At 38.5% G+C, this 18,711-nt stretch overlaps 1 protein-coding gene across 3 annotated transcripts; it reads right to left on the reverse strand.

Annotated features, from left to right (window-relative positions):
* Positions 1-1,296: 1,296 nt before the first annotated feature.
* On the reverse strand, positions 1,297-16,379 carry LOC117305116 (transcription factor ETV6-like). 3 transcript variants are annotated; one of them, XM_033789872.1, is made up of 8 exons: positions 16,029-16,379; positions 11,176-11,204; positions 9,580-9,864; positions 8,114-8,320; positions 7,735-7,881; positions 6,060-6,959; positions 4,401-4,620; positions 1,297-2,648 (listed from the first exon to the last, which is right to left on the reverse strand). In XM_033789872.1, exons 3-8 carry the CDS (start codon positions 9,668-9,670, stop codon positions 2,600-2,602), a joined length of 1,614 nt encoding a protein of 537 aa, XP_033645763.1. In that variant the 5' UTR covers positions 9,671-9,864; positions 11,176-11,204; positions 16,029-16,379; the 3' UTR covers positions 1,297-2,599. The 3 variants fall into 3 exon arrangements, with proteins under 3 accessions (XP_033645763.1, XP_033645762.1, XP_033645761.1); XM_033789871.1 differs by lacking the exon at positions 1,297-2,648 and adding an exon at positions 2,910-3,485 and having other exon boundaries at positions 4,374-4,620; positions 7,735-7,878; XM_033789870.1 differs by lacking the exon at positions 1,297-2,648 and adding an exon at positions 2,910-3,485 and having other exon boundaries at positions 4,374-4,620.
* Between the last annotated feature and the right edge of the window lie 2,332 nt (positions 16,380-18,711).

Consider the following 18,711-nt stretch of genomic DNA (forward strand, 5'->3'; position numbering starts at 1 on the left):
GAGTGAAAAGTTCATAAGTTGTAGTTTTTTCGAGTGAAAAGAGCCTCAAGTGTAGTTTTTTTCGAGCAAAAAGTTCATAAGGCTATTATAGCCTTGTACACTTTTTCGAGTGAAAAGTTCATAAGGCTAGCCTTGTATACATTTTCGAGCAAAAAGTTCACAAGGCTATAGCCTTGTACACTTTTTCGAGTGAAAAGTTCATAAGTAGTTTTTTCGAGCAAAAAGTTGTTGTAGTTTTTTCGAGTGAAAAGATCATAAGGCTCGAAAAAGTGTTTTTTCGAGTGAAAAGTTCATAAGTTGTAGTTTTTTCGAGTGAAAAGTTCATAAGGCTATAGCCTTGTAGTTTTTTCGAGTGAAAAGTTCACAAGGCTATAGCCTTGTACACTTTTTCGAGTGAAAAGTTCATAAGGCTATAGCCTTGTAGTTTTTTCGAGCAAAAAGTTCATAAGGCTATAGCCTTGTTACTTGTTTTTCAAGCAAAAAGTTCATAAGGCTTGTACACTTTTTCGAGTGAAAAGTTCACAAGGCTATAGCCTTGTACACTTTTTCGAGTGAAAAGTTCATAAGGCTATAGCCTTGTAGTTTTTTCGAGCAAAAAGTTCATGTAGTTTTTTCGAGTGAAAAGATCATAAGGCTATAGCCTTGTAGTTTTTTCGAGTGAAAAGTTCACAAGGCTATAGCCTTGTAGTTTTTTCGAGCAAAAAGTTCATAAGGCTATAGCCTTGTTACTTGTTTTTTAAGTACACTTTTTCGAGTGAAAAGTTCACAAGGCTATAGCCTTGTACACTTTTTCGAGTGAAAAGTTCATAAGGCCTTGTAGTTTTTTTCGAGCAAAAAGTTCATGTAGTTTTTTCGAGTGAAAAGTTCATAAGGCCTTGTAGTTTTTTCGAGCAAAAAGTTCATGTAGTTTTTTCGAGTGAAAAGTTCATAAGGCTATAAAGTTTTTTCGAGTGAAAAGATCATGAGGCTATTATAGCCTTGTACACTTTTTCGAGTGAAAAGTTCATAAGGCTATAGCCTTGTACACTTTTTCGAGTGAAAAGTTCATAAGGCTAGCCTTGTACACTTTTTCGAGTGAAAAGTTCATAAGGCTATAGCCTTGTACACTTTTTAGAGCGAAAAGTTCATAAGGCTAGCCTTGTGTAAAAATGCACAAATAGAAATTTGACAAATCTAATGGGGATGCATATATGGTAATAGTAAAGAGTTTTACATCTTTTTCCTAATTATAAAATGTGTTATTGCTTTTGAAAAGAAATCAACATTTTTGATAAATATATAACTTTAGTGCCTAAGTTAAATTATTCTGAGTAATCGTTTAATCTTTCGTTCAATCGCACAAACGTTAAGAATATGTTTTAGTCTATAATTAAATTCTTCAGGAATGTCATTCAATGATTCTTCTCCAGTTAACCACAAACGTCAGTACTTTTTTTAAATAAGAGTTTAAATTTAGTTAGAATAAAATTTAATCTTAAAGAGGCTTATTCAACTCAGTAAACACTTCAAAGCCAGTATTTTTACAGCTGCACAAAATGAAACAAAGTATATAACAAAAAAAGTACTAGAACAAAAAAAGAGATACTATTGCTTTGAAAAACTAGTTGAAAAGGCTTGCACACAATTCTCAATTACTACATCATTAGGAAGGCATGTACATGTCGTTTTTAGTAAAGTAATGTTCAACATCAACCTCGCTACCATGGGCAGCATGCCGTATCCATACCCCTCATCACTAACCCCTGGATGGGAAGTACTGAAAATCACCTTTGACTTGTTTGAATTGTCGGAAGCGGCCGCTATGTATGGCATGCTTGTTAATAACTTGCACTTGCTTTTAGTCGCTTAGCACACGCGTGTAAAAATGCATGTTATTTTGACGTATGTATAATAAGTTTTAAAAATATGAGGGGACCGGTTGTTGTTTGACTTGATCCTGTTTATAACAGTGCTACATGAAAAGAGATCGATCGAAGGACTGCTTATAAAATATCCAATATATTTTGATATTTCAAAGTCACACTTCCAGGGGTTATGATCGAGCAAGGCAATCTAGGATAGAGATTGTACTCCACTAGGAGCGAGGTTGATTCATAATGGCCTTCTGCATTGAGGAGGATCTGTGTAATTAAATTGTCTTTTTTATTGTCACTTTACTTTGACTATTAAATTTGATCATGCGATCAGTGTTTAACCAATCAGACTGTACAATCTATCTCTTTGTGGAGTTCTATCATGTGATCAGTGTTTAACCAATCAGACTGTATAATCTATCTCTTTGTGGAGTTCTATCATGTGATCAGTGTTTAACCAATCAAGACTGTATAATCTATATCTTTGTGGAGTTCTATCATGTGATCAGTGTTTAACCAATCAGACTGCATAATCTATCTCTTTGTGGAGGTCTACCATGTGATCAGTGTTTAACCAATCAGACTGTATAATCTATCTCTTTGTGGAGTTCTATCATGTGATCAGTGTTTAACCAATCAGACTGCATAATCTATCTCTTTGTGGAGTTCTACATGAAATTATTCTCAAAATGCTTTAAACTATCAAAAGCTGTTTGAGGTTTGTAATGAAGGGTCTATTTTTGCCCTTAATTGTAAGAGTGATTAGCAAACGTAAACCTTCCCTTTAATGACACTGGACACTATTGGCAATTGTCAAAGACCAGTCTTCTCACTTGGTGTATCTCAACATATGCATAAAATAAAAAACCTGTAAAAATTTGAACTCAATTGGTCCTCGAAATTGCGAGATAATAATGGAAGAAAAAAAACCCTTGTCACACAAAGTTGTGTGCTTTCAGATGCTTGATTTCGGGACCTTGAAATTGAATTAGTGGAAAATTACTTCTTTCTTGAAAACTACTTTACTTCAGAGCAAGTCATTTCTAACAATGTTTTATGCTATCAAGTAAGCTTTTGTGCTTACATATATTTTGAGTAATTACCAATATTGTCCAGTGCCTTTAAACCTTTCCCTTAGAGCATAAACAGTTGCAGAGGTATCATAACGTCAGTGGAGGTTTATGCAGACCACTGTTGATGATATTCGTTAGAATGAAAACAAAATTTGTGACATACCAATAAAAATCTTTCTTGCACTTTATATATTTACATTCTTTGCCTCCTACATATTCAAGTACTTCTCACCGCATGAACAAGACAATACCTTATTGAAGAGGGAATCAAAGTTCATCAGGCTCTCTTTTAATCTTGATGTCTTCCTGAGCAACAGTTGTCATGCCGATCGGTGTATCACAGCATGACAATGAGGCCGTGCTGGTCGTCGAGGCAGACCCCGGTGAGGACATCTCGTCTGCCGTCTCGGGATCTGTCTGGGAAGAGAAGGTTTTCGGAGTGTCCACTTCTTGATCAATTCTCGCCTCCTTGGATTCTGCATCGGAAGCGGCGTTGGTTTGCGTCTTGTTTTTGAAGATGCATCTTGAGTTTATTAAGTCCTCTGGTGGGGTAAGAAATCTACAAAAAAAGGAAACAAACAAAAATTGTCAGCATTAACATTTAAAAAAGTTGCTTGAATTATTATTTTTTTTTGAGAGATCGCCTTACATGACAAGGCCATGGATAACCACTTCAAGGTGAGGGCTATCTTAAATGACCCGTCCCAAATCAACTGCCACCAGGGGGCCTGCTGCCACTCACTCCTGGGGCTGAAGCAGGGCTACCCACTTTACAGTCCGAAAGGACGTAGACATGGGTATCATCCACTAGGAGCCTGGCTAGTAGAGCAGAATGCACTAGGAGAGGGCTACTGCCACCAGGGGAATGTAGCCACCTACTCCTGAGGCTCAAACAGGGTTACCCCCTTCACAGTCCGTAAGGATAGGCATGGGTATCATCCACTTGGAGCCTGGCTAGTAGAGCAGAATGCACTACCATCCAAACTTAATACAATTTCTGATGCCCCCGATTGCCCTGGCACAAATCATTCAACAACCTCTAGTCTGGCTGGTACACACTTACTCCTGGGTGTGGAGAAGAAATCATGGTTAAAGGTCTTGCTGTCTTGACCGGGAGTCGAACCCATACTCTCAGGCCTTGAATTTGATCATCCTAGGCTCGATTTCACAAAGCACTAAGATTCATCTTCATATGAGTTGGCAAATTTATGGTGATTTGTCTTGTGACATCACGCTTTGCTATTCAAATCAGATTGATACACAGTTAAGATCACAGGCCTAAATTACTCCAGTAGAAATTTACAATTTCCTCATAGGGTCCCCTTCACCAAGGAGAAAATGCCTTGGTGCCCTTGCCCTTTCAAAAAACGCAGCAGACAGGCCCGAGATCAATTCTTAGCTTTGTGAAATCGACCCCTGGACCACTCAGCCCTGATAATGAACTCACCGGTATGTCAGCTTCTGCCCCGGTTCCTTGCATAGAATCCCTGTGTTGTAATAATACCTCATTCCTCTGGACATCTTCTCGTATGTCATATTCAGTCGATTCTTCTCCTTCCCCCAGAGTTTTGAGACTTTCTCCGTATCGATGATGCGGAAGACGAGGCATACTTCGTCCTCCCAACAGATGGAGTGGAGATTGTTTCTATCTTTGAGGAGTTGCCATAAGAATTGCCACAAGAGAGGTCTGTGACCTGTAAGCAAGAAGTGGTGTGATGGTTAAAACTTGAAAGAGGAGGTTAGAAGTCTGGTAATCACTCTCAAAGGATTTGGGTACTTTTTGTAACACAAAACACAATGTCCACAGATTTACATTAAACTTACACCGTTTGAAGATAATGATAATAGAAAGCGTACCTTAAAATACTAATAGACCTTTTCGCAAATACTGGGGCGCGCGCGTAAAGCTTGGAATTAGGTGCATTGTGGTCTAGCTGGTATCCAAATTTGATCCATATCTATCCCACAATGCACCTCATTCAACAGTCTGCGCTTGCGCATTGGTATTTGCGATAAGGTCTATGCTAAGGTGCTGAAAGTTTTTGAGAAATAAGTATGTCATGAAATTACCTTTTTACATGCTAAAATAATTTATGTCTTATGATCACTCAGACAAAAATTGTGTTCATGACATTGTTTTACTCATTTCTCAAAAACTACAGCACTTCAGCACGTAATATTTTCAGGGAAGCTTTCTACTATCATTATCTTCAAACTGTGTAAGTTTAGTGTAAATCTGTAGACATTGTGTTTTTTTGTCCTACAAAAAGTACATAGACCCTTTAAAATGACAGACTTGGAATAACATGCATGCCTTAGAGGCCATAACCTCTGTTCTCCCTGATCCTGGCACTGGACACTTTTAGTATTTAATCAAAATAATTGGTAGCATAAAAACTTACTTGGTAACAAGCAATGGAGAGCTGTTGATAGTATAAAACATTGTGAGAAATGGCTCCCTCTGAAGCAACGCAGTTTTTGAGAAAGATGTAATTTCTCACTAAAACATTTGAATTTGATTTCAAGACCTCAGAACTAGATTTTTTAGGTCCTGAAATCAAAGCACACAACTTCGTGTGACAAGGGTGTTTTTTCTTCGCAACTTTGACGACCAATTGAGTTCAAATTTTCACAGGTTTGTTATTTTGTGCATATGTTGAGATACACCAAGTGAGAAGACTGGTCTTTGACAATTACCAAACGTGTCTATGGCCTTTAAAGACACTGGACACTATTGGTAATTGTCACAGACCAGTCTTCTCATTTGGTGTATCTCAACAATGAATCAAGTAACAAACCTGTGAAAAGTTGAGCTTGATTGGTCGTCGGAGTTGCGAGAAAACTATGAAAGAAAAAACACCCTTGTCACACGAAGTTGTGTGCTTTCAGATGCTTAATTTCGAGACCTCAAAATTTAAAATTGAGGTCTCGAAATCAAACTCGTGGAAAATTACTTCTTTCTCTAAAACTACGTCACTTCAGAGGGAGCCGTTTCTCACAATGTTTTATACTATCAACCTCTCCCCATTATTCGTTACCAAGTAAGGTTTTATGATAATAATTATTTTGAGTAATTACCAAACGTGTCTATGTTCTTTAAGTAGAGACAATTAAAATAACAAGATGTCCATACCTTTCTTTTTACCAACTCTGACTTGTTTGGCATCGCAGTCCATTTCTAAAGTGCCTTCCTCAACTTCAGTGTCACACAAGACTTTCACATTCAGCATGTTTGAAAAAACGGATGGAGAACTCCTCTCACAGGTCAACGCCTGGCCAACAGAGGGCGCCAGATGGTACGGATATTGAAGAGAAAAAGGCGCAAGGGGCACATGGTGTGCGAGGGTGTCCGAGCTGATGGAAGCTGACCTCTGATTGGCTGTGCAGTTGCTGATCACTCTAGTACAGGTGTTGCCATTGGTCGAGGCTGCAGCAGTCTCCTGGATAACTGGAACGTGCACTTTTGGCTGTACCTTCATCCGACTGTAAGGTAGAACTGATTTTGGACAACGACCCCTGCTGGTAAGAATGTCTCGTAAAATTGGCCGCGCATCTCCGCTTCGGTTGGCGCTAGAATTCTGGGGGCCCTCCGCAGAACTCAGCTGAGCTTCCATCATTTCTCTTCGGTGTTTATCTTTATAGTCTTCAATAGGGGCTGCAAACCCAGCTGCTGTGAGACTTTGCCGATGAGGCAATCTTGAGGTAAGGTACGGTGGAAAGTTCCGCTTCCGATTGGCGATCTGTGAGTGGTTCGCAGGTGACTGCCGACTTGGTGGGGAGGAGCAGTGAGCTGGGGAGTGGATGTCTGGTCGGGGGTTTTGACCGTTCGGGGTGTCTGGGTGCGTCTCTGGGATTGATGCCCCGTTTCTGGGCTCTTGCAGAGTCTTAGGGTGTATGGTAGGATGAGAAGACAAGTAGGGTGGGTAGCTGTGATGGACGGCCGCCATTGGGCGAGGGCTGTACTGGGACTCGTCTTCAAACACTGCATAAGGGGTGCTGTGACCGGAACTACTGGAGCTCTCATGACCATTATCTATAGAGAATTTATTAAAAATATGGATTTATAATGCGCACTTCTCCAGAAAACAGATCAAGGCGCAAGCATTGTACAAAATGAAAACGAAATTAAAATGATCCTATATTATAGAAACTTAAAGAAATTATAAACTATTATTATAAATTTCTGGTAGTGAAACCAAGGATGTCGCATAAGTGACTTTAATCACTGCAGCTTGCAAGCCTGAGAAAAACATGTAAACAAGGGTGCTTGCTGTGTGAGCCAGAAACACTGGGGTTAACCCCTACTCTTTCATTGTAGCTTGCAAGCCTGGGGAAAACCTGTAAACAAGGGTGCTTGCTTTGTGAACCAGAAACACTGGGGTTAACCCCTACCCTTTCACTGTAGCTTGCAAGCCTGGGGAAAACCTGTAAACATGGGTGCTTGCTTTGTGAACCAGAAACACTGGTGTTAACCCCTACCCTTTCACTGTAGCTTGCAAGCCAGAGAAAACCTGTAAACAAGGGTGCTTGCTTTGTGAACCAGAAACACTGGGGTTAACCCATATCCTTTCACTGTAGCTCCTCGCCTGAGGAAATCTGTAAACAAAGGGTGCTTGCTATGTGAACCAGAAACACTGGGGTTAACCCATATCCTTTCACTGTAGCTCATCGCCTGAGGAAACCTGTAAACAAAGGGTGCTTGCTGTGTGAACCAGAAACACTGGGGTTAACCCATATCCTTTCACTGTAGCTCCTCGCCTGGGGAAATCTGTTAACAAGGGTGCTTGCTGTGTGAACCAGAAACATACCTGTTATTTTGAGGTTGAGTGGTAGACGTTCTGGTATGTTTGGTTTTCCTCCATCGTCGCTGCTCTTTGAGTGGTCCCTGTTGCACTTGTCCAACGTTCTTAGTCTGAAAGTCGGCTCATAAGCAGGCCTGGTCAGTTCGTCGTCTGCTGGGTGGTTTTTGGAAAGGTAAAATCATACATTTCCAATGGATTTCAATAAACATCTGTATGAAGGTGGTGGTGGGGGGTGGGGGGGGGGGTGTAGAAGAAAAGCACACAACAACAAAAGAACAGTATTGTGCATCAACATGCTTACATGTTTAGTGACAAAATCGGGGGGGGGGGGGGGTGTTGTACTGTATTCCACGCGCGCTTGTGTGATAACTTATAATTTACCCACCTCTACTAAGGAGCTTTTGGAGGAGTTCACACAAGAAGTCTCCAGCATTAGGGGCGCGGTAACGGAAGCCTTCTTTGGAAAGGATGCAGAGGGCTTTTCCGTTCATAGAGAACTTCTTCTGTTGGACATCATCCAGTTCAAACTCTTTAACAGACCAATCCAGCCACTCCTCCACATCATCTTTTGACCAACTTGTGGGGTGTTTACCTGCACAATAACAACAGAAATGAGAAAATTTCATTTAAAGACAGTGGACACTATTGGTAATTGTCAAAGACCAGTCTTCTCACGTGGTGTATCTCAACAAATGCATGAGATAACAAACCTGTGAAAATTATTTTGAGTAATTACCAATAGTGTCCACTGCCTTTAAATGAATTTTATCAGTTTGACCTCTCTGTCCTTACTCTATGGTTTGACCTGTCTTTTTTATTTATGGTGTTTTAAAGGGTCTGGGTACTTTTTGCAGGACACAAAACACAATGTCCACAGATTTACACTAAACGTACACAGTTTGAAGATAATGATGTAGAAACCTTGCCTTCCCTTAAATTGCTAAGAATCTGGAGTTTTTGAGAAAAACAAGTCACAAAAATTATTCAATAAAATGTATATTACCAGTTATTACCGGATATGGTTTAACATCATTATCTTCAAACTGTGTAAGTTTAATGTCAATCTGCGGGCATTGTGTTTTGTGTTACAAAAAGAGTATCAAACTCCTGTATAAGCCATAAATTGACACATAATTAACAGTACCGTATATTCAAGACTTGATTCTCTTGTTTCATTTTCACTTCCGCTCCGTTGAGTTTTGATTAAGTCAAAGGGAGTTTCCCGCCATGTTATGCACACCCATAAATTACACCCACTTAAGCTGGCATGTAGGAGTTTCATGTTTTTTTTTTCTGCAAAGCTTCCAGGTTTTGTATTTATGTTATAAAAGTTTCTCTAGGTTCACGCCTGCATTAACAAATTAAGGAAGCTTCACTTATTAGAGAAGTGTATTCATGACCATGCAAAATAAAGGTTCACAGGAAAACGAACAGTGTTTTCATTAGCTGGTCCTTCCATCCTTTTAGTTTTGTTTCATGATTGTATTTTAAAATAGTCTGCCTAGTGAAACACTTCCTTCGGTATTCTAAAAAGAATTTCCGTGCCCACCAGTGACATTATTTTTTGGGAACTTTTCAGAGCTTCATGAGACAGTGTTTTCCTTTGAAAATAACAGGGTGTTTTTAACAACTGTTGTTTTTAAACAAGCTATTTTTTTCAACAAATGATTTTTTATTATTATTTTTTTTTTGTTAAACAACAGATTTTTGTTAAAAACTGATTTCTGTTTACAACGGTGGGATATGCCCAAGGGAGTACATACGTCTAAAAAAAATATCTTTGTAATGTACTAGTGAAGTTGATTAAGTATAATTATTACTATTATTATTGCTATAAACACCAAAACCTACCCATAAGACTTTCAGGGCACGCAGTCACCCTGACGGGAACCGGTGATCCTGGATCAGACGCAGGTAAATAACGTTGGGAGCCAGTGAACATCGCTTCGCTCGCTGCATCCGAGTAAGGACTAGTCTGGCAGTTGGAGTCTCGCTGACAAACGGTACTCGGGCATCAAACGTAGCGTAGGGTAGAAATCGGAACTGAAATGCCGAGCCGGAAGTGGAATCGATGCGGACTGCTTGGGGTATAGTTACATCTGTGGCAACCCTTCGCTCCGCCGAACGAAACATCAACTGTAAAATGAGATAACAAAGAAATAAATCCCTGTTTTGGGCAAAACATTTTCAAAATTTAAATTTAAGATATCAGGCAGGACATCAGCTGTTTTGGTAATCAGAATGACCAATTACAATTAAGCTCTGCAGCAGTGAAATTAAAAACAGGAAGACCCCCCTCCATCCACCATAAAACGAAAGTAGAAGTCAGGCCTATTTCCTACCTCCCAAGGTAGTTGTTAATAAGCGGGACAGTTCCGTTTTTAAAACTAAGTAGTCTCTCGCGGCAGTAGAATAATGAGCGAGTCCAGATCACAAAGAACAAATCTATACACAGCAACGTAAATCATAAAGCAATCTGATAGCCAATGAAATACCTTCCCTTAAAGCCAACGGACACTTTCTGAACTGAACAAAAATAAATTAAAGTTCACAGATTTACAAATAACCTACAGGGTTTACAGAAGGTAATGGTGAAAGACTTCCCTTGAACTATTGAGAAAACATTAAAACAATTATCAATTCTCGATATCGAGAATAACAGATTTATTTAAAACACATGTCATGACAGGGCGAAACGTACGGAAACAAGGGTGGGTTTCCCGTTATTTTCTCCCGACTCAGATGACCGATTGAGCTTAAATTTTCACAGGTTTGTTATTTTATAAGTTTTGAAACACGAAGTGTGGACCTTTGGACAATACTGTTTATTGATGTTGTGCGATTGCTTTATAGAGAAATTGACACACCCTCCTCCAGCAAATTGGGGAAGTTTCCCCTCTTTTTCTAAGCCCACTCAACTGATGAAACTAATTTTGTTAAAGTAGTTATGATAGTTGCTCCTTAAAAACATAAAACAACTTTAAACTAAAAGTATTAGGGCACGGTTTCATAAAGCTGTCAAACAGTACTTTGCTAAGCTTAGAAAACTGTTGCTTAGCAAAAATAGGTAACTGGCTTATAAAAAATTAAAATTGTTTGTGACAATTTTGTTATTAGCAGAACAATTCACTTAGCACAACTTTCTCATGCTTGCTTGTTATTAGCAAAACAATTTACTAAGCACAACTTTCTCGTGCTTGCTACATCGTTTTCCAGAAAGAAGTAATTTTCCACTAAAATATATGAATTTGATATTAAGACCCGAAATCAAGCATCTGAAAGCATACCACTTCGTGTGACAAGGGTGTTTTTTCTTTCATTAGTATCGCGCAAGTTCGACGACCGATTGGGTTCAAATGTTCACAGGTTTGCAATTTAGTTGTTGAGATACAACTTAGACAATTACAAATAGAGTCCAGTGTCTTTAAGAAAACTCAGAAAACTTACCTGTGAATATTTCATGGATACTGTTTCTCCTGTTAGTGGGGGTGGGGGTGGGTTGGGTCAGGGGGAGGGGAGAAAAAGAAAGAGGACAATGTTAGAATAGGATGTCAGTATGTTTTCTTTTCACACTCACAGTCAGGGACATTGTTTGACGGCACTTCTGTAGACACTATTGGTAATTATTCAAACTAACATAAAAACTTACTTGGTAAACAAGCAATGGAGAGCTGATAGTATAAAAACATTGTGAGAAACGACTCCCTATGAAGTGACTTAGTGTTTGAGAAAGAAGTAATTTCTCAATAAAATATTTGAACTGAATTCAAGACATCAGATGTTGAGAACACACCAAGTGAGAAGACGGACCAGTCTTTGACAATTATCAAAGGTGTCCATCAGTGCCTTTAAAGCCAGTGGACACTATTGGTAATTTTCAAAGACCAGTCTTCTCACTTGGTGTATCTCAACATATATGCATTAAATAACAAACCTGTGAAAATTTGAGCTCGATTGGTCGCCAAAGTTGCGAGATAACTATGAAAGAAAAAAACACCCTTGTTACACGAAGCTGTGTGCTTTCAGATGTTGATTTCGAGACCTCAAGTTCTAAATTTGTGGAAAATTACTTCTTTCTCCAAAACTACGTCACTTCAGAGGGAGCCAATTCTCACAATGTTTTATAATCAACCTCTCCCCATTACGCGGCACCAAGAAAGGTTTTATGCTAACAATTATTTTGAGTAATTACCAATAGTGTCCACTGCCTTTAAAGTTTAATGTTATATGAAGTCGACTGTATTTGCTGTGCGCCTCTTAAGACATTGCAAAGGACAGATAAATTTTGTTACAAAATTCAAAATTGAGTACATCTAACACAAAATGGACAAAACAGTAAGGAGTAACAATAAAATACAGGGCCACACTCGGCGGCGACAGCCCTAGCTCTAACCCTAACTCTAACCCTGGAGTGGCCCTGTATTCTACAATTGTACCATCCTTTGTCCTCGCCACTTCACTCCTATTGGTTCATAGCCACCAATATTGTTTCTGAAATAGGAACTTTGATTGGCTGTTATTTTCCCGCTTCTTCTGGATCCTTCCCTTAATCCCTTTCCCCTCTCTTTTTCTATAAATGGATATGTATTTGTTTGTACTTGTTTTATGCCTCTGAAGAAGGTCCGGTTTGGATCGTAAGCTAAGGCCACCTACCCTATTCACTATATTTGTACCAAGAGTAAAAACACCATGGCAAATGTTGACTTTTTTGTCACTCACACTATAGGCCTACACCTTGAAAATCAAAGATGAAATTGGGCTGTATCCAAAGACACCCGATGACACCCAACTGTGTGAGAACAATACTCCTAATTAAAGCCATTTGGACCCTTTCCGTACACAAAAAAAAAAAAAAAAAGGGAACAGATTTACAAATAATTTCAGGGCTGTATGCTTCATTTTTGAAAGGTCAAGGGCACCAAGGCATTTTCTCTTTGGCAAAGGGCACCCTATGAGGAAATTGTAAATTTCTACTGGAACATTTCAAGGGCACCAAGGCAATGGCCAGGGGCAACGGAGGCAATTGCCTTCGTTACCTCCGTGAAGCATCAGGCCTGTAATTTACCGAGTTTACAGAAGGTAACGGTGAAAGACTTCTCTTGAAATATTAGTCCATGAAATGCTTTACTTTTTGAGAAAACGGTAAAACAATATAAATTCTCGTTAGCGAGAATTACGGATTTATTTTAAACACATGTCATGACACGGCGAAACGCGCGGAAACAAGAGTTGGTTTTCCCGTTATTTTCTCCCGACTCCGATGACCGATTGGGCCTAAATTTTCACAGGTTTGTTGTTTTATATATAAGTTGTGATACACGAAGTGTGGGACTTGGACAATACTGTTTACCGAAAGTGTAGCCTATAATGGCTTTTTAAGGGGCTGTCACCATCATGATCAAAGACGGCCTGTGGCTATAGTATCATAAAAATACTATCACTATTAATTAGAGCCTCTGTCAGTTCTGCACACGCTTTACATTATACTGAGGGGAGGGTATGTTGGTAGTAATTAGGTGAGAGTTCACAATTCCATGGGACCCCAAAGGCCTGCTTTAATTGTGACTGGAGTGCTCCTTTAAATTTGTTAACCTACACTGTAAACCTTGTTTAAAGAGTAATACACAAACAGTATTCAGACTGCCACTGATTTTTACCCCTTCCTGAAAGTGGAAGAGTCTGATACAAACTATAAGTAGGTGGTCATGAAGGGGATTTCCCTAACAGGCACCTGGTGGATGTTTTATTTGTTCTGTTTGATTTTAATATTAATGGACTTTGTTTGAGTTTCTAGAACTTCTGGGTAGGTGGAGAATACAAAAGGTTACTTCCATGTTTCCAGTTGTGTGAGTGTAATAGTCTAAACTTATCCAAGGTCAAAAGATAAAGAGGAGGGGCCAATATCATAGAGCTGCTTAAGCACAAAATTTTGCTTAAGCAAAAAAATACTTGCTTAGTAAAATCAGATTACCTGCCAAGACTCCACTCAATTGTTATGCTAAGTAAACAACAGCTAAATACCAGTCACACGCAATGTACATGGCATGAAATTTGAAACAGTAACATGTGTAAAATAAGCGAGCTATTTTCGTGTTTTTAAAGCAAACTTTTTGCTTATGAAATAGAGCTGCTAAGCACAAAAATTTGCTTAGCTTGACATTTTTTGTCTTGATAAAAACAGAATTACCAACCAAATTTCCACGTGATTTTCAGGATAAGCAAACAACAGCTGAATACCTGTAACAAGCAATATGCAACAAGTGGAAATTTGGTTGGTAATCCTGTTTTAATCAAGGAAGAAATTTTTGTGCTAAGCAAATTTTTGTGCTAAGCAGCGCTATGAAATTGGGCCCATGACTTGACATTTTAAACACTGGTACGCAGGCCCGGGGCAAGTGATTTTAGCATTTGGGCACTTGACAAGTCTAGCGGAGGACTTGTAGCTCAAAACATTCACCGAAACAGAGAATGTGCTACAAGACCTGTATCAAAATGAGAAGAATACTTCAAATTGAAGCTGATTTTTGAACAAGCACTTGGTAAAAGAAGATGTGATAGCACTATGTCATAAAACACATTGTACAGTAATTGTACTAAAAATGCAATGAGGTCTAGATTCAAATTAAAAAACACAAGAGCACGAACTTGTACAATCGAAAGTTTACTGTCCAAATGCTAAAAACACTGGACTCGGCCTGCGGTCCAATGTTAATTTCGAACCCTGCACTTAAAGATGCTACGTCAGATTTTTGGCACCAAACATTAAAAAATAGATTTTTTTGAGTGAATGGTATTTCAAAGAGTATCGCCCCCCAAAAAAAGTTGAACTTTTACTTTTAATGGTCAGGAACCATGACAAAAATGTAAAACGTTTCTTATAAAACACATAAGAATTGGTCACGTATAATATATTGTTGGGATCTTTATTTCACTGTTTCTAATAATTTGCGGACTTTTTCGAGCAATGGCTCAAATGAAAGCTTGTAACTTTCTCAACCCCCGTCAAAATAAAAATTTTAAATCAAAATTTTTGAGTCAAATCGGCCAAAAATCTGACATAGGGCCCTAGCATCTTTCAAAACAAATCACCAGACCTCAAGTCAGATAAAAATACAAAACTGTCTGTCACGGTCATCAAAGCATGACACTCCCTTTAAGCAGTTCTAGCTAAAACTTTTCCAGAAAACCTCTTAAAAGTTTGAGCAGTATGTGACTTGCAGTGTTCAAGAAGGTTCAATGATAATTAGGTGGTGGTGATAGATTAGGTTCCAGGGATTGTTGAAGTTCATTTCTCCTGGAACGTACGAAGGGTTTACGTAAGTAAGCTTGGGCTGGGGGAGGGGCTGGGGCTGGGGGGCGGGGGGGCTGGGGGGATGGGGGGCTGGGGGGAGGGGCTGGGAATTCGTACAGATCAATGAAACAACCCGATATTTTTGTGAAAATTAATGTGAATTGAATTGAACTTACATCACTGCTTAAATTTAACAATAAACCACAGGCTCACAAGGACACTTGATTTTAGCTTCAGGCCAGTAAGCTCATGACAGAAGTCTGTCGCCTGTCGGTCTTGTGTTTTTCAGAACTTTGAGTACCTCAATGTATTGTGTTAAATACATCATATTTTTTATGTGTGAAAGAAATTATGTCCAATTGTTAACATTCAGTCTGGTAAATTTACAAGTTTGTTGAGTATAAAAATACCCACAAAGACAAATCCAAAATTGTTGCTTAGTCATAATGTCATTTTACTATAATAATAGTGCTTGCGAGGTTCAGAAAAAATGTCAAAATAATTTGAAACTGTAGATAGTCAGTGTTGATTTCCTCATTTTTACAATTTTTTTTGTATTATAAGTACAACATCTTGTAACAACTTCTAATTCTCTGGTGAAGAAAAGTACCTCGGCATTGAAGACAAATGAGATTAATCTTCATAAAATGTAAAGAATAGTATTATTAAAATTTACTTATTTAATAAAATAAATTCTGGTCCGATGAATTCTTTTTAAAGGCTACAACTACAAGAAGCATGCCTGCGGTACAGTGTATAGGTCCGATATGATCTTTAACTTGACATAAAAAAACTATGCACAATACAACAAATACAATTTATATGCCATGTTCATAAATTGAATTTTTTTTTGTCAGTTTATAAAATTATAAATAGATCTTTAAATTTATGCATTGATTGTTTCAAAACAATTTGGCCCACCATGCCATGTCAGAAATTTATTAAAAACACAAATAACCATATTATTCATAAACAAATACAGTGTTTAAAGTGTTACATTTGCACTAACCTTAATCAAACCTTTCTTGTAAGAAGATAAACCTCGCGACAAACCGTTGTTCCTACAGCTATCTAGAGCAGCGTGAATTCAACGCCGAACGTCCCCCGTTGAATGGACAGTTACAACCGGTCAAATTCCTCTGACGCTTCCGCTGCGGTAGTCACTCTCTTCTCGGTAAACAACAGAAACCGGCAGGGTGACAGGCACGGGGAAAACCAGAACAAGCATTTCCAAGCACAGTTCCGCCTTTATTCACTGCAACTGCAAATGCAGTCTCTCGTCCGTTGATAAACAAATCTAAATATGACATATTTAACTCTCAAAATAATCAGTTCTTGGAATTCAAACGCGGGGGAACATCATGTACCTCCGGCCGTGTGCACAGAAAACTACAGCCCAAATCCGGAAGTAGGTCCCGGATGGTTAAAGGGGCACTCACAATCCGTTGTGCTTTTTTAAATGGCTGGTTTATTTACTATTTTTTGTTCTTCTTCTTCAAAATGTTTAACCAATCTCTCGGAAACAACACACAGAAAAAATATAACTTTGCCTCCAATGCAATAAATTTGCTATGTACGCTGTTAAGGGAAAAATTATGTAGGGGAAATTGAGTGTCTGCAGAAAATAGGATCATCCACAAGATGCGCGCTATGACCTAGCTAGCCAAATAGATACGTGACAAAAAGTGTCTTTATTGTCGGGTCGTGGGGGGGGGGGGGGGGGGGGGTTGCATTCGGGTGGTCCTTTATCCAGGGTCCAATTTAATAAGGGGAAAAAATCTTGGAGGAAAGTGCCAAAATAACATTTTGACAATCATCTGGCCAAGCACCATTTTCTGTTTAAACAATAAAAAAGGTACAAATAGGGCCAACATATCAGTTGACAATGTATGTGGAGGTATTTTGTCTGCAGGTTATTTAAGTTTGTAAGTCACACCACTTGTGGCAATTGAATAGATAAAGTCTGCAAGAATGTTATATCGTACACTAGGAGCCTGGCTGGTAGAGCATGCAGAATGCACTACCTTGTCATTTATTTTATGAATCAGTTACGGTCAAGTGTCTTGTCTTGCTCAAGGGCACAAGTGTCATACTGGAATCGAACCCAAACACTGCTGCTGACAATGCCAGAGCTCAGAACCAAAGATTACAGAGCGCCGAAGGCACATAAGATGCAGAACTGAAGCTTTATCTATTGTTGAACGTGAAATACAGGCGCCATTTCAGCAAGTGAATGTTTTGTTTCCTATTGATAGGAATGGTCATTTTCTGCACTGATCTATTATTGTATCAAAAGAGTTACTTGCCGAAATGGCATCCAGTGGGATTTCACATTTTAGCCCGAGTTCCACATCTTGCACCTTCGGTGCTCTATATAATCTTTGCTCAGAAACAGTGTACTGGACCGCTCGGCCATGACTCTCCATTTCTTTGACTTAAAGGCAGTGGACACTATTGGTAATTACTCTAAATATTTATTAGCATAAAACCTTACTTGGTAACGAGTAATGGGGAGAGGTTGGTAGTATAAAACATTGTGAGAAACGGCTCCATCTGAAGTGCCATAGTTTTCGAGAAAGAAGTAATTTTCCATGAATTTGATTTCGAGACCTCAGATTTAGAAGTTGAGGTCTCGAAATCAACCATCTAAATGCACACAACTTCTTGTGACAAGGGTGTTTTTTCTTTCATTATTATCTCGCAACTTCGAGCTCAAATTTTCACAGGTTTGTTATTTAATGTAATGTTGAGATACACCAACTGTGAAGGCTAGTCTTTGACAATTACTAATAGTGTCCACTGCCTTTAATGATCTTAATATCAAATAAAAGGCACTCTTGATTACAAATGGTCAGCGTTGTATAGACGCTGGGGATTCAGTCGACTGAAAATAAAAATAATATCTCATCTGGATCTAAACTTTACAGGGCACTGATAGAAACAAAATCTTATCTTTGATTGGCCTAAAACCATTGTGAGAAGGCAACCTCAAACAAAACACAAAGAACATTTTTTACAAATTGTCTCCTGTTTATTTATCTGTCGATGACCCAAGATCTTTAAACCTACAAAATACTAAAAGTTTTAAGAGTTGATACTTCATTTTAAAGGAACGATACAGAATTGGTTTTACTAAAAAAACAGTTGCTGGCAGTGTAAGCACTTTATGTAATCCACCATATACATAATAGTGAAAAAAATATTACTTATTTTGCATGACATTGATGCAAACAAAAAAATTAATAAAACGCTCACTGAATTAAACTCCAAACGCAAAGTTAAATTATTTAATTCTCATCAAATATGGCATTTCAGGTAGAAATATTTCAAGGGACGTTTTCTACTATCATCATCATTAATTGACCGTGTAAGTTTTATGTAAATCTGTGATCTTCATGATTTTTTTTTTCGTACCAATTCTGTAACAGTCCTTTAAAGTTGGCATCTCGATGCACTTTCTGTGAAGAGTCTCTGCTCTAAAAGCAGGCAGCGGAGATAACGAGTGTTGCTTTAAAGATCAGAGAAATGTGACGTTTTGAAGAAATACTAAAGCACAAAACTGTTCTGAAAAAGTTCACAAGAATAACACTTCCAGAGTAAACCTTTATTCAAGAAAAGGACAATTGAACATAATTGTTTCTCTTCACCCAGGAGCTAATAGGTGCCTGTGAGGGCATGAATGTGAGACTTTC

This window comes from Asterias rubens, chromosome 22 (assembly GCF_902459465.1).
Source record: "Asterias rubens chromosome 22, eAstRub1.3, whole genome shotgun sequence".
Taxonomy (NCBI): domain Eukaryota; kingdom Metazoa; phylum Echinodermata; class Asteroidea; order Forcipulatida; family Asteriidae; genus Asterias; species Asterias rubens.